The sequence below is a fragment of the Gekko japonicus genome, unplaced genomic scaffold (assembly GCF_001447785.1).
Source record: "Gekko japonicus isolate JY-2015 unplaced genomic scaffold, Gekko_japonicus_V1.1 scaffold2946, whole genome shotgun sequence".
In the NCBI taxonomy this organism is placed as follows: Eukaryota; Metazoa; Chordata; class Lepidosauria; order Squamata; family Gekkonidae; genus Gekko; species Gekko japonicus.
In genome coordinates, this window is record NW_015161498.1 from 188,272 (window position 1) to 202,623 (window position 14,352).

The following is a 14,352-nucleotide window of genomic DNA, read 5'->3' on the forward strand; positions in this document are numbered from 1 at the left end:
TCCCATCATTCACAGTGGTTGATAACACAACAGAGAATCCCTTGTGCACCACAATATGGAAAATGGAGCTTCACAGCTGCTTGTCAGTTTCAAAAAAAAAGCTGCTTGTCAATTTCAACATCGGATTTCCCCCCTTTGCCTGCAGTTCCTTTCTGTTCCCTTTCATTCAAGGAACTAATGCTAAAATGCATGCACAAAACCTGAACAGTGAGGATTTTAATGGAGGGTGCTTGCTAGATGCTACTGCGCAGCTGCGATAGGGCACTTGCATAATTTTTTTTAAAAAAAACCTTTGGACACCACCCCCACATGTCACAAGTGATCTTCCACCCTGATTTAGAAAAGTGCATTTTTAAAAATTGTAGCTGCAGAATAAATACACCGGAGGGAAAAGAATGGTGTGTAAGGTGGGCACAGAATCCAAAGTCAAGATTAAAGGCTTACGGCTCTGAAAATCTGCAGTAAGATGTGCATGCATAATGGGCCATGTTACCCCCACTGAGATCCCTCCCCAAACTCTGCCCTCCTCAGGGACTACCCAGAAATCTCCAAGAATTTCCCAAACCAGGATTGGCAACCTTGTTATTTAACATCATTCTTTGATAATTTAAATGCAGATGAGATGTTAGATTTTAATTACCAGAACATTCACCATTGCCATACCCTTCAGTACCCCCACTGCCAAATCGACACTTGTCATACTAACTTTTTCAGAGATATCTTTAAAATATTCCTTAACTAAAGCTGCATTCATATATTATGATTAAATATGGCTTGTGATGTCCAAGAGCTGGTCACTCCTGCATGGAGGATGGTCACAGACTAGGTTCTGAACCAGAGTTTGTTCCTGGTTTGGGAGCCAGGGTTTGTACTAACTGTGATGGGTTGTGACATCTGAATGCAGAATACCAGCTTATTTTGTGCCAAAACAGAATAACTGTATCATTGACTGTAACTCACCTGCCCAGCAGCATTCGGGACCAGCTCCTTCCCACTCTCAGTCAAGACAGGAATGTTGGGGCTGAACACCATGAGGTCATTTTTGGCACCAGGCTCCCCACTCACCCCTGCCAGGATGTGGCTGTGGCGATTGGAATACGACCAGCTGCCCACTTCACTGGCACACACCAGCGTGGCTGTGCCAGGACCATACATCATTGCCTCCTTGGCCTGGCTCTGGCATCGCAGTGCCACATACACGAGGATCACCAGCAGGAACAAGCTGGACACCGAGCAGATGGCGATGATCAGGTAGAGATTGGCGGTGTCTGCCAGGGGCTTTGCGCTCCCTCCCATCCTAGAGAGGCGGGCATCAGTCTGGGCAGCCTGGGCGCTGGCCACCAGTGACACACTGAAGGTGGCTGTGGTTGACAGTACCGGCTTGCCATGATCCTTCACTAGAACAAGCAGACTCTGGATGTTGCTGCCCTCTGCCTCCTCCAGAGCACGTGCAGTACTGATCTCACCACTGTAAAGCCCCACCCGCCAGGGGCTGCTGGTTGCATCATACAACTCGTAGCGAAGCCAGGCATTGTAGCCAGAGTCAGCGTCCAGGGCATGGATCTTGCCCACCACATGCCCAGCTGCCACTGGAACCTTCAGCAGAGTGGGGGTATCCTCAGCTGGACCAAACACTGCAGGTGTGTTGTCATTCTCATCCAACACAAAGACCTGGACAGTCACGTTGCCACACAAGGAGGGCAGTCCCGCATCCTTGGCCCTCACCTGGAACTCCAGCAGCTTCACCTCCTCGTAATCCAAGGGCTGCAGGGCATACAGCTTCCCACTCTCCGAATGCACCGAGATGTAGCTTGACAGCGGCCAGAGCTTCTCATCCAGCCAGTAGCTGACCAAGGCATTCTCCGCCACATCTGGGTCCGAGGCAGACACCGTGAAGATGTGAGCACCAGGTGGGTTGTTCTCCTTCACGAAAACAGTATAGGAGGGTTGTGCAAAAGTGGGTGCGTTGTCATTCACATCACTGATTGGCACCACCAGGCTGCTGCTGGCTGACAGTGGAGGGTCCCCTTGGTCTTGGGCAAACACCACCAAACTATACTCAGCCACCTGCTCCCGGTCCAGTGGCTTAGCCAGTACGAGTGAGTAGTAATTCTTGAAGGTGGATGTCAGCTTGAAAGGGAGCCCAGAGGGCCACATTGAACAGGTCACTTGCCCATTGGCCCCAGAGTCCCTGTCTGAGATACTGATGAGGGCCACCACTGTCCCCGGTGGAGAGTTCTCAGGCACAGGCACTGACAAGGACGACACAGTCACTTCAGGAGCATTGTCATTCACATCCAAAACCTCAATCAGAACTTTGCAGTGTCCAGATAGTGGAGGACTTCCCTTATCCTGTGCTTCCACTTGTATTTCATAGAAATTCCTGTCTTCAAAATCTATATCTCCTTTCACATGGATCTCCCCAGTCTCTTGATCAAGGACAAATTTTTCTTTCCCATTTGGAGGAGAAAAACTGCTTGATATATATGAAACTTCTCTATTTGCTCCCTCATCCAAGTCAATAGCATTTAGCCTAATTGCTAATAGTCCACTGTTTGAGTTTTCAAATAACTGGACTTTGTATACTGACTGGTTAAATGCAGGAGAATTATCATTTGCATCCAAAACTTTGATTAACAGCTGTACTGTGCCGGTGAGCTGTGGCTGGCCTCCATCAGTAGCTGTGAGTAATAAATGGTGGGCAGCACTTTCTTCTCGGTCTAGAGGCTTCATTAGAACAAGGAACAAAGATGCACTATGCTCATGACTTTCCGTAACTTCTAGAGTAAAATGTAGATTTGGGCTAAGTTTATAGGTGAGCAAAGAGTTTGCATTGATATCTGCATCAGAAGCTCCCTCTAGAGGAAACTGTGCATCACGAACGCTAGATTCTGCAACAGCAAGATGTTTCTCTGTTAGAGGGAAAACAGGGGCATTGTCATTGATGTCTACAATCTCCACTTGTACATGGAAAACTCTCAAGGGTTTGTCCACAAGCGCCTCCAGATGAATGATGCACACCACACTCTCAGCACACAGCTCCTCCCTGTCTATCTGAGAATTCACAAACAAAATTCCATTCTGTACATTTACCTCAAAATAGTCCCCACGTCCTTTGGAGAGCATCCGGAACATCCGAGGCACCAGCTCACTCACTTCCAGCCCCAGGTCCTGGGCAATGCGGCCCACAAAAGTGCCGTGCTGGGATTCCTCAGGGACAGAATATTGGAGCTGGCCACTCCCCATTTCCCAGGCTGTGAGGAGGAGAAGCAGTTGCAGCAGCCAACCTTTGACAGAATCTGCCTGCCAAGCAAGCATGGCAGCCCCCCAATCCAATGGCCACGATGTCTTGCCTTCTTAATAAATCTCTGAAGGAATGAAGAAAAGAGTCCAAAGAGCTCATCTGCTTTGGTGTGCGTGAGGTCAGTTGAGTCGATTCCAATGGGCTTGCATCTTGTGTCTGCGATTCCTATTGTGGATATGACAGGCGAGATTTTCAGTCTCTCTCTGAAGGAGGAGCTCTGTGTTTTCAGGCTACCTTAAATATTTTCTTAGGCAACAGTGACCCCTTGTGACTGAATTTCAAAATGGAGACACAGCCTACTGAATTCTGGTTTTAATTTATGTTTATAATTTTGTGCAAATACATCTACTTTTACAGGTTTTTTACATCCAGTCAAAATACTCACCTTGCATATCGTTATTATTCTACTATTATCCATGCTTTTAAAACAATAAGTGCTGTTTAAAAGGCTCATTCAGACTAAATTTTGATCCCACTAACCTTATTAAATTATTTAAATGTAGATTTTAAAAACTTGTCCCTATCAAATCTGCTTTTTTTTACAAAGCAGACAACTATAAAGATGAGCAAGAATTGTCCAACAGTTACCAAGAAATGGAAAACTAAAGTAAATGATAAATGCAATCCTTTCACAAAGTTTGAAACTTACTCTCTTCTAGGACCATGAGTGAAGAGGTAGGCAGAATAATATTAACTTTCACAGATTTCAGTTTCATTCTTTTTTTGTGCTTGTTCTCTTGACTTCACATTCTTTAATCCATTTCCCTCCCATTGCTTATTTATTTTATTTATTAAAAAGGTGTGCAGGCCCACCTTAAGGTCCACAAGGCAGCAAACAATCACAACATTAAAACAGCTTTTAAAATACAAATAAGTATATGTAAGTTTTTTAAAACAAATACAACATATAAGCACATCAAGATAATTAGGCTATCCTCTGGCCTCTACCAGAGACAGGAGACACAAAAAAGACCTCACCCCACCCTGAACCTCTCCAAAGACACTTTCTCACATGTTGAAAATACCTCTTTCATAAGGCGCTAACTCCACCATAGGACAATTTTTGGCTTAGAACCTTCCAATGTTATCTGGGAACTCCCACTGTTTTGATTGGCTCCACCCCCATGACAGCCATTTTGTGATAACCCCATCCCCATGGCAACTATTTTATGGTGGCATCCACTACCTTTTTAAAAAATCCTAAGTGACCACAGGCTCAACAGATCTTGTCCTAGGAGATTTCTAGGAGTCCATTGTTGATTTGGCTATCCTGAGGGGGGGGGGAACCTCTTTCATTCTGCAGACTACTCAGCTTTTTAACATACAAATTTTCTCTCACACACATCCACACACCTGAAAACTAGGTAGAAAAACTTTTGCCTACCTGGGAAGGATGCTTTGGGTTAACATTTGCACATTACTCTGAGTACTCTGGAGAGCCCACGTAATGTAATGATTAGAACATTGGTTTAGATCTGGGACACTCAGGTTCAAACCTTGCCTCTGCCATGAAAGCTTGCTGGGTGGCCTTGGGCCGGTCACACACTCTCAGCCTAACTTACCTCACAAGGTTGCCGTGGTAATAAAAAGGAGAATATAAACATCTTTGGGAATAAATAAATACATAAAATAAAATAGAAGAGTCCAAAAGGAACACTTTCCCCCTAAAGCTCCCTGTGCAGTGAGATGTCATTTCACCACACTTCCTTTTTCAGGTAGAATTTGGATAAGGCATGTTAGTAATTCCTCTTTCTCTCTCCCCCACTATTTTCTCAACTGTTCTTTCCTTTGGCTGCGCTTCTTGTTGCTTCTGAAGACTCTTCTTCTGAGGGTTCCCAGCTGTAGGTTGGGGAACTCCTGCGGATTAGGGGGGGTGGAGCCTGGGGAGGTTGGGGGTATAGAGAGGGGATGTACCTCAGGATGTGATGGACCTACAGTCCAACCTCCAAAGTAGTCACTTTCACCGGGGGAACGGATACATGTTGTCTGGAGAGCAGTTGTAATGACAGAAGATCCTCAAGCTCCACCTGGAGATTGGCAACCTTGCTCTTGACTTCATTCCAATTCTTGTTTTTCTGCCTGTCTTGACCAGTTGGCATATTGGAGTGGGTATCTTGTAATTCCTCCACTCTTCGATTCCCACACTCCGGCTCTCTCCCTTTGCACTGTTCAATTAAGTCCTTTTCCAAGTCAGTCTGAGCCTACTTTTTCCTTACTTTAGTCCAGCCCCCAAATAAAGTCAAGCCCTTTTGCTCAAAGCTGTATGCTCAACAAGAAGAAAATACCCAAACTCTTTGGGCAGTCTATCCCACTATTGCTGCCCTGAGCAGCAGAACAGTGCCTGCGGGCACCTCTGTTCTTCCAGCCAGTTTGATGTAGTGGTTAAGTGCGCGGACTCTAATCTGGGAGAACCGGGTTTGATTCCCCAATCCTCCACTTGCACCTGCTGATGTGACCTTGGGTCAGTCACAAGCTCTGGCACAGCTATCCTTGAAAAAGAGCCGTTTGTGTCAGAGTTCTCTCAGCCCCACCCACCTCACAGGGTGTCTGTTGTGGGGAGGGGGAGGGAAAGGAGTTTGTCAGCCGCTCTGACACTCCAAGTGAAGGGCGGGGTATAAATCCAATCCAATCTTTTCTCTTCTTCTTCTTCTTCCACTGGGGATGTGAAATGCTCCTAGCTGGTCCAAATTCCAGGCCACTAGACCTCAGTTAAGAGGAAGAGGAGAACAGGTTTTAAAAAATGATTTTAATATGTGAATATTTGACGCTGCTATTTAAAGTTTCTTTATATATCTTTTTAATTATTTGCACCACATCCTGAGTGCCTCTGATGGAAATAACAGGAGAGAAATTATTTAAATACATTAATACACCTGCCTTGTTCTGATTCATTTTATCTTATTTGTCATGGCCAATAGCTAAATAATAAATTTATAATAAATAATAAATAACATAATAAATCCAACCAAAGCTATTTGGCTGACCTTGTGGAGAACTACTGAGACATTTAATTCATTTATTTAACGTATTTCTTCACCACCTTTCCCAAAGATTTCTTGAAGTGGCTTACCGCTGATTTAAAACGAAAAATTAAAAATGAACCAACAAATTAACCAAACATTAGATTCTACCGTTTATTCTGAAAGATACATTTATGGCTGTTTTTTGTTTGTTTTATTTTTGTCTTTTATTGATATGGCTTGTATTGGGGCAAGTACTTTGGATACTATTGGCAGATATTTTTATCATTGGCTGTTTTAATGCACCTTTAAATATCTTTGAGTGCAGGAAAAGCAGTATATCGTTTTTATAAAAGATAAATAATTTTACACAATACATTTATGACATAGAAGTAAATCATTTCTCAACAGCATACTCTCTGGGGGGGGGGTTTAACACAAAGCAGAAATTTATATAGATGTTGATACTGAAACTTCAAAAAATATTAACATTGAGACCTGAGCATACCACACTGAGCTGCCAGTCTGAGGATTGCTGCCTAACTCAGGCGATGAGGGGCAGATTGCTTCACTACTTGCAGCCTCTTGATGGGCTGAATAATGCCCATCCCTGTAGCTCCCTGATTATTTTGACTGCCAAAAATGTCATGGGGGGGTAGGATCCCCTCCTCCCCCCACACCACTGTCCCAATAAGAATTTCACATAAGTTTTCATGGGTACTAGCAGCTGCAAGTCCCCATGGTGAGAGAACGGGTGGGGGGGAGGTCTAGCTTGGCTCGAAGAATGTAGTTGCTTGTACATTTACTTGCTGGAATTCCCTTAAGCCTTTCTTTGTCTCTTTGGAGCTCACACACAGTTTGGCCACCTTTAAGGGGGGGACCTTTTTGAAAACCACACTTCTAAATTTGGGCTACCATTTTGGAATTTCTGCCCAACTATCTTTTTTTCTTAGAAATCCTCCCAACTCTGCAAAATTTTCTATGTCTGTGGAGTTCCTCAGCCCCATTTCAGTTGCTAACACAGAGTCCAAGGGAAGTCTATGAAATGGGCATATTCATCTCACTACAGCTATCATTAGATGACCCCAGGCAAGCCCAGTTTCTCACATACACACACCCTGTTTGCACTATGGGGATAATAATGCTGGCCTTCCAAGGAGGTTGCAAAGATCACAGGGGTATTGAAGCACTTTGAAGAATCCAAAAATATGATCCCTTTTAAGGTACAAATCCATCTTGGCACGGCACAGCACCCACATGGAGAGCCCAGCCCATCTCTCCTTCACATGCCAGAGTGTTATGGGATACAAGAGGCCTGTATATTCTTCTGCATCAGCATCCAGCCCTCAGACTTTAGAACTTGAGTGAATTGCATCAGGCCAAGAGTGAGGGCTGAGTGGAAATATTGGAAGCATGTGCAGACATCCCCATTCTCATAAAGGGCCAGCCAAAGTGATAAGGAGAGGGGGAGAACAAGGTTATCTTGAGTTTTATGGTCCATCTGTACATGGGCACGGTTCCCATGCTAGGATGGATCATGCCCATAGCTCCCTCCCCCCATAGATTTCAACATTCTCTTTGACTTGAAAGGCCACCAGATCTGGGCATGGCACTAGGAAGATACAGCACACTGCATAGGCCAGCTCCGTCAGTCAAAGAGATTCTGTGACTACAGGAACAGGTGGAAAAAGAGCTTACAAAACAACTACTCAAAAGAGTTCATGTGAGAGGACCACGCCACCCTGGTGCTGCACATTTGCACACTATATACTAATCTAATCATTCAGTATAATATACTCTGTAACAGATTCATTTCAATAACTTCAATACAAACATTTCAACAATGGTATTAACTAACTAAACTTAAAAAAAAAAAAAAAAGTAGAGACATCACCCTGCCAACAAATGTCCGTATGGTCAAAGCCATGGTATTCCCAGGAATAATGTATGGCTGCGAGAGTTGGACTATAAGGAAGGCCGAGCGCCGAAGAATAGATTCTTTTGAATTATGGTGCTGGAGAAGACTCTTGAGAGTCCCTTGGACTGCAAGAAGATCCAATCAGTCAATCCTAAAAGAAATCAACCCTAACTGTTCCCTGGAAGGTCAGATACTGAAGATGAAGCTCAAATACTTTGGCCACCAAATGAAAAGGCAGCATTCACAGGAGAAGACCCTGATGCTGGGAAAGATTGAAGGTCAAAAAAGACGGGGACGGCAAAGGGTGAGATGGTTAGACAGTGTCATAGATGCAACGAACAAGAAATTAAGCAAACTCCAAAACACAACGGAAGACAGGAGGGCCTGGCGTGATGTGGTCCATGGGGTTGCAAAGAGTCAAACTTGACTGTGCGACTGAACAACAACAAATTAACTAAGCAATGATTAAACCGAAGAACTCAGCAGCACAATAATTTAAATAGCCATGACAGTCCTAAGATTGTATGTATTATTTTTCAGAACCAACAAAGACGTTTGATGTTAAACATAATGCACCTCAAAAGTAAATAAATAGTTTCTTGCTATTACATTAAAACACGTCCATGATATGCCCAACAGGATGCAAAGCAGCCTCTGCATGTGGGTGTAGGTCCATGTTGGGATGAATCATCTCGTAAAAAAACCCAAACACCTGGTGGTGGAAAGGGCCATCAAGTTGCAGCCGACTTATGGCAACCTTGTAGGGTTTTCAAGGTAAGAGATGTTCAGAGGTGGTTTGCCATTGCCTGCCCCTATGTATTAACCCTGGACTACCTTAGTGGTCTCCTATCCAAGCTCCTGCCAACCTAGCAGTTCGAAAGCAAGAAATTGCAAGGAGATAAATAGGGACCACTTTGGTGGGAAGGTAACAGCGTTCCGTGCGCCTCGGTGTTTAGTCATGCCGGCCACATGACCACGGAAACGTCTTCGGACAGTGCTGGCTCTTCGGCTTGGAAACGGAGATGAGCACCGCAACCCTAGAGTCGGACTCGACTGGCTTTCGAGCAAGGGAGACCTTGACCTTTTATCCAAGTACCAACCAGGCCTGACCCTGCTTAGCTGCCAAGACTGGGCTGGCCTGACCCATCCAGGTTAGGACATATTAAAAATTACAAAAGCAGTATTATTAAAATATATATAAAACATCTACTGCCAGAGTTTAGAATTCATTGTTGATAACAGTCAAAAATATCTATGTGGTGTCTTGCTAAGCAAAGCCCTTAAATTATCTTCCATACACTAAATAAATTCTTTCTGTTACCTTTGTCTCTGTTAAATATTTTTTTTCAATAGGAAATATGAATTACTGTGATATTATTACCTATATTGTGATATATTTATTCGGATTTACAAAATATCCAAGAATTTCATTAAAGCAAGAAACTGATTAAATCACTGATCATTGATTAAAAAACTGATTAACCATTGATTAAATATTAATGATCAGGATCCTATAGACCTTAAGATGACAATCGAGGGTTGACTCAGGAACCACACTCAGGCACAAAGGCATCATACTCGTGTTAATTTACGACACCCGATTCTTATTAATCGGAATTCTTTGCAATTGGTAGCGGTAAACTGCCTTGAAAATCAAATGATCACATGATGGGGTGCAAACAAGGAAATAAAACAGAATGAGCCCTCAACTCCCAAGGCTGTGCTCTTGTTGCTTATTTTACTTCATTTCGTTTTTCATTTAGACCATATTCTCTCACCAGCTTATGAGATAGGCTACAATCATGAACAAGTAAAACACATCTATGACATAAAATCAGTAATGAACAACAAAATAGCAGCACAAATAATTAAATTCTAGGTTTTAAGAATCATAATGGTTCCATGAAACTCACCTGCCCAGCAGCATTCGGGACCAGCTCCTTCCCACTCTCGCCGAAAACAGGAATGTTGGGGCTGAAAACCATGAGGTCACTTTTGGCACCAGCTTCCCCACTCACCCCTGCCAGGATGTGGCTGTGGCGATTGGAATACGACCAGCTGCCCACTTCACTGGCACACACCAGCGTGGCTGTGCCAGGACCATACATCATTGCCTCCTTGGCCTGGCTCTGGCATCGCAGTGCCACATACACGAGGATCACCAGCAGGAACAAGCTGGACACTGAGCAGATGGCAATGATCAGGTAGAGATTAGCAGTGTCTGCCAGGGGCTTTGCACTCCCTCCCATCCTAGAGAGGCGGGCATCAGTCTGGGCAGCCTGGGCGCTGGCCACCAGTGACACACTGAAGGTGGCTGTAGTTGACAGTACCATCTTGCCATGATCCTTCACCAGAACCAGCAGACTCTGGATGTTGCTGCCCTCTGCCTCCTCCAAAGCACGCGCGGTACTGATCTCACCACTGTAAAGCCCCACCCGCCAGGGGCTGCTGGTTGCATCATACAACTCGTAGCGAAGCCAGGCATTGTAGCCGGAATCAGAATCCAGGGCATGGATCTTGCCCACCACATACCCAGCTGCCACTGGAACCTTCAGCAGACTGGGGGTATCCGCTGCTGGACCAGACACTGCAGGTGCATTGTCATTCTCATCCAACACAAAGACCTGGACGGTCACGTTGCCACACAGGGAGGGCAGCCCAGCATCCTTGGCCCTCACCTGGAACTCCAGCAGCTTCACCTTCTCGTAATCCAAGGGCTGCAGGGCATACAGCTTCCCACTCTCCGAATGCACTGAGATGTAGCTCGACAGCGGCCATTGCTTCTCATCCAGCCAGTAGCTGACCAAGGCGTTCTCCGCCACATCTGGGTCCAAGGCAGACACTGTGAAGATGTGGGCACCTGGAGGATTGTTCTCCTTCACAAAAACAGTATAGGAGGGCTGTGCAAAAGTGGGTGCGTTGTCGTTCACATCACTGATTGGCACTACCAGACTGCTGCTGGCTGACAGTGGGGTGTCCCCTTGGTCTTGGGCTACCACCACCAAACTATACTCAGCCACTTGCTCCCTGTCCAGTGGTTCAGCCAGTACGAGTGAGTAGTAATTCTTGAAGGTGGATGTCAGCTTGAAGGGGAGTCCAGAGGGCCATACTGAACAGATCACTTGCCCATTGGCCCCAGAGTCCCTGTCTGAGATACTGATGAGGGCCACCACTGTCCCCGGGGGAGAGTTCTCAGGCACAGGCACTGAAAGGGAGGATACTGTCATTTCTGGGGCATTATCATTCATATCCAGTACTTCAATGTGAACTTTGCAATGTCCAGACAAAGGAGGGATTCCTTTGTCTTCAACCACAATTTGAAGATCATACAAATTAACATCCTCAAAATCCACCTCGCCAAACACTCTAAGTTCTCCAGTGTTGGAATTGATGCTAAACACCTTAGTGAAACTTGATGGTACATTATTACTAAAGAAATAGGAGATCTCTTTATTGATTCCTTCATCTACATCATATGCATTCAGTTTAATAACCAACGTCCCATTGGCTGCATTTTCCAGCAGCTTTACCCTGTAAACCGACTGGTTAAAGACAGGGGGGTTGTCGTTTGCATCCAGCACACTGATCACCAGCTGGACTGTGCCCGAGAGCTGTGGCTTGCCTCCGTCAGTGGCTGTGAGCAATAAACGATGCAGAGGGTCTTTTTCCCTGTCTAGTGGAGCTTTTAATACAAGTACTGGCGATTTACTCTGGTCCTCTTCACTTCCTGAATCCAGAATGAAGTAATCATTTGGGCTGAGTTTATAGGTTATTAGGGCATTGACACCTATATCTGCATCAGAGGCACTGGATAGTAGGAAACGAGAACCTATCAGCCTATATTCTGAAATGGCTAGAATCTGTTCATGTACTGAAAACACAGGAGCATTGTCATTTATGTCCTTGATCTCCACCTCCACATGGAAGACCCTCAGGGGTTTATCCACAATCACCTCCAGGTGAATGGCACAATCCATATTCTTGGCACACAGCTCTTCCCTGTCTATCCTGGAATTAACAAACAGAACCCCATTCTGCACATTTACCTGAAAATGCTCTTCCTGTCCCTTGGAGACCATCCGGAACATCCGAGGCACCAGCTCACTCACCTCCAGCCCCAGGTCTTGGGCGATGCGGCCCACAAAGGTGCCGTGCTGGGATTCCTCAGGCACGGAATAATGGAGCTGGCCGCTCCCCACCTCCCAAGCTGTGTGGAGGAGAATCAGCTGCAGCAGCCGCTTTGCCCCATCATCCTTCTGCCAAGCAACCATGGCAAGCTCACACCCAAAGCCCCAACCGTCTTGGCTGTTCTTAGGACTCTCCTTCCCATCCACGTCGGTCTTTCCAAAATCAGTGGAATTATTTCCTATTGTGTTGCATCCCTTGTGTGCTCTATTCCTATTGCAGATTAGACAGGCTGGCTTGGCAGGCTGGCTTTTCAGTTGCTCCCAGGGAGGAGCTCTTGTGTTTTCAGTCGTCCTTAAATATTCTCTTAGGCAACAGTGACCCCTTGTGACGGAATTTTGAAATGGAGAAACGGTTTCAAATGAAATGGTTCCAAACCCATTTCTTTCCATTTGTTTTCATACTCCTACTTTGAGAGCCCTGCATCCATGTCTCTCTCATTGACAGCTGCATTTATTTTCTTTTGTTTGCCTACAATGAACAGGAGCCTTTTGGCACTTCAAATGACCTACAGCATTTCACTCCAGCGGAGCTTCCATGGACTATAGCCCACATCATCTGAGCCAACCATTTTCATTCTTCTGGCCTATGTACTCTTCATCAATTCATCTTAGCTTCTTTTATAAGTTGGGCCACTCCACACATTATGTTTTGCTGTTTTCTGAGGCTTCAGGAAATATTTCTGAGGTTTTACCAAATAGTATGTCAACATATAACATGTGAAAGTGACCCACACATCTGCAGATTCCTGTGTCCTCACCAGATTTTGCTTGATATCGTGATCTAGTTTAAACTTGGGTGAGCTTGTAGTCTTGTAATGCCTGAGAGCCAACATGGTGTAGTGGTTAAGAGTGGCAGACTCTAATCTGGAGAACTGGGTTTGATTCCCTACTCCTCCACATGAAGCTTGTTGGGTGGCCTTGGGTCAGTCACAGTTCTCTCAAAGCTCTCTCAGCCCCGCCTTCCTCACAGACAATGTTCCCTCTAAACTGTGGAGTCTTGTGAGCAATAATTCTACTTTGTGAGCTGCTGGCATTAAAGTTGTGAGCTAGCGATTTGGCTACTACATAAATTAGTTTGCTCTGGAGCCCTCCTTCCTGAGCTAAGAGAAAAATGTGTGAGCTGGAGGGATCTTAGAGGGAACACTGCTCACAGAGTGTCTATTGTGGGCAGGGGAAGGGAAAGGAGATTGTAAGTCATCCTTAGACTCCTTTGGATAGTAAAAAGCGGGGTATAAAAACCAACACTACTTCTTCTGAAACAGCCCTTTATTTTTCCAGTTCTTTTGTGATAATGATGAGTCCGCAATATGTTGCTGTTGTACCAAGTCTGATATCGGACACTCTAAGTTATCATATACGATTTCAGAATATATTATTTGCAGAGCTAGTTCCAGGTGTAGGAGGCAGCAGCCTGTAATGCCCCCCCCTTCATTCCCCTACTGAGACCGCTCTTGCAGTAGCATTTACTCCTCCTCCATTCCCAAGTAGAAATCTGGCTTGCTACTGGAAATGGGATATTGCCCCAGCATCTCCTTTGATTATACGTAATCTCTTCCATTGGGGGGCAGATTAAGGCTCACTGGTGCCCTTAGCACTGACCGAATTTGGTGCCCCCCCCCTGCTTTCCACACTGACTCCCAGTCCATTTTAATTGTTTTCATACTCCTACTTTGAGAGCCCTGCATCCATGTCTCTCTCATTGACAGCTGCATTTATTTTCTTTTGTTTGCCTACAATGAACAGGAGCCTTTTGGCACTTCAAATGACCTACAGCATTTCACTCCAGCGGAGCTTCCATGGACTATAGCCCACATCATCTGAGCCAACCATTTTCATTCTTCTGGCCTATGTACTCTTCATCAATTCATCTTAGCTTCTTTTATAAGTTGGGCCACTCCACACATTATGTTTTGCTGTTTTCTGAGGCTTCAGGAAATATTTCTGAGGTTTTACCAAATAGTATGTCAACATATAACATGTGAA

General features: G+C 45.1%; 2 protein-coding genes across 2 annotated transcripts in view; both read right to left on the bottom strand.

Moving 5' to 3' along the window:
• Window positions 1-3,318, bottom strand: part of LOC107125750 (protocadherin alpha-2-like) — a 9,606-nt gene extending 6,288 nt beyond the window's left edge. Inside the window, exon 1 of the mRNA XM_015429205.1 lies at window positions 961-3,318. Coding sequence (XP_015284691.1) covers window positions 961-3,318 — 2,358 coding nt within the window. The remainder of the gene's footprint in view (window positions 1-960) is intronic.
• Window positions 3,319-9,770: 6,452 nt separating this feature from the next.
• LOC107125751 (protocadherin alpha-5-like) lies at window positions 9,771-12,453 on the bottom strand. Its single transcript, XM_015429206.1, has 2 exons — window positions 10,096-12,453; window positions 9,771-9,827 (listed from the first exon to the last, which is right to left on the bottom strand). Exons 1-2 carry the CDS (start codon window positions 12,451-12,453, stop codon window positions 9,771-9,773), a joined length of 2,415 nt encoding a protein of 804 aa, XP_015284692.1.
• Between the last annotated feature and the right edge of the window lie 1,899 nt (window positions 12,454-14,352).

Coding starts and splice junctions, on each gene's coding strand:
- LOC107125751 (XM_015429206.1), bottom strand. CDS start 12,453: ATGGTTGCTTGGCAGAAGGATGATGGGGCAAAGCGGCTGCTGCAGCTG. Junction 9,828..10,095: donor TCCCGAATGCTGCTGGGCAG/GTGAGTTTCATG, acceptor TTGATTTTCAAG/GCAGTTTACCGCTACCAATT.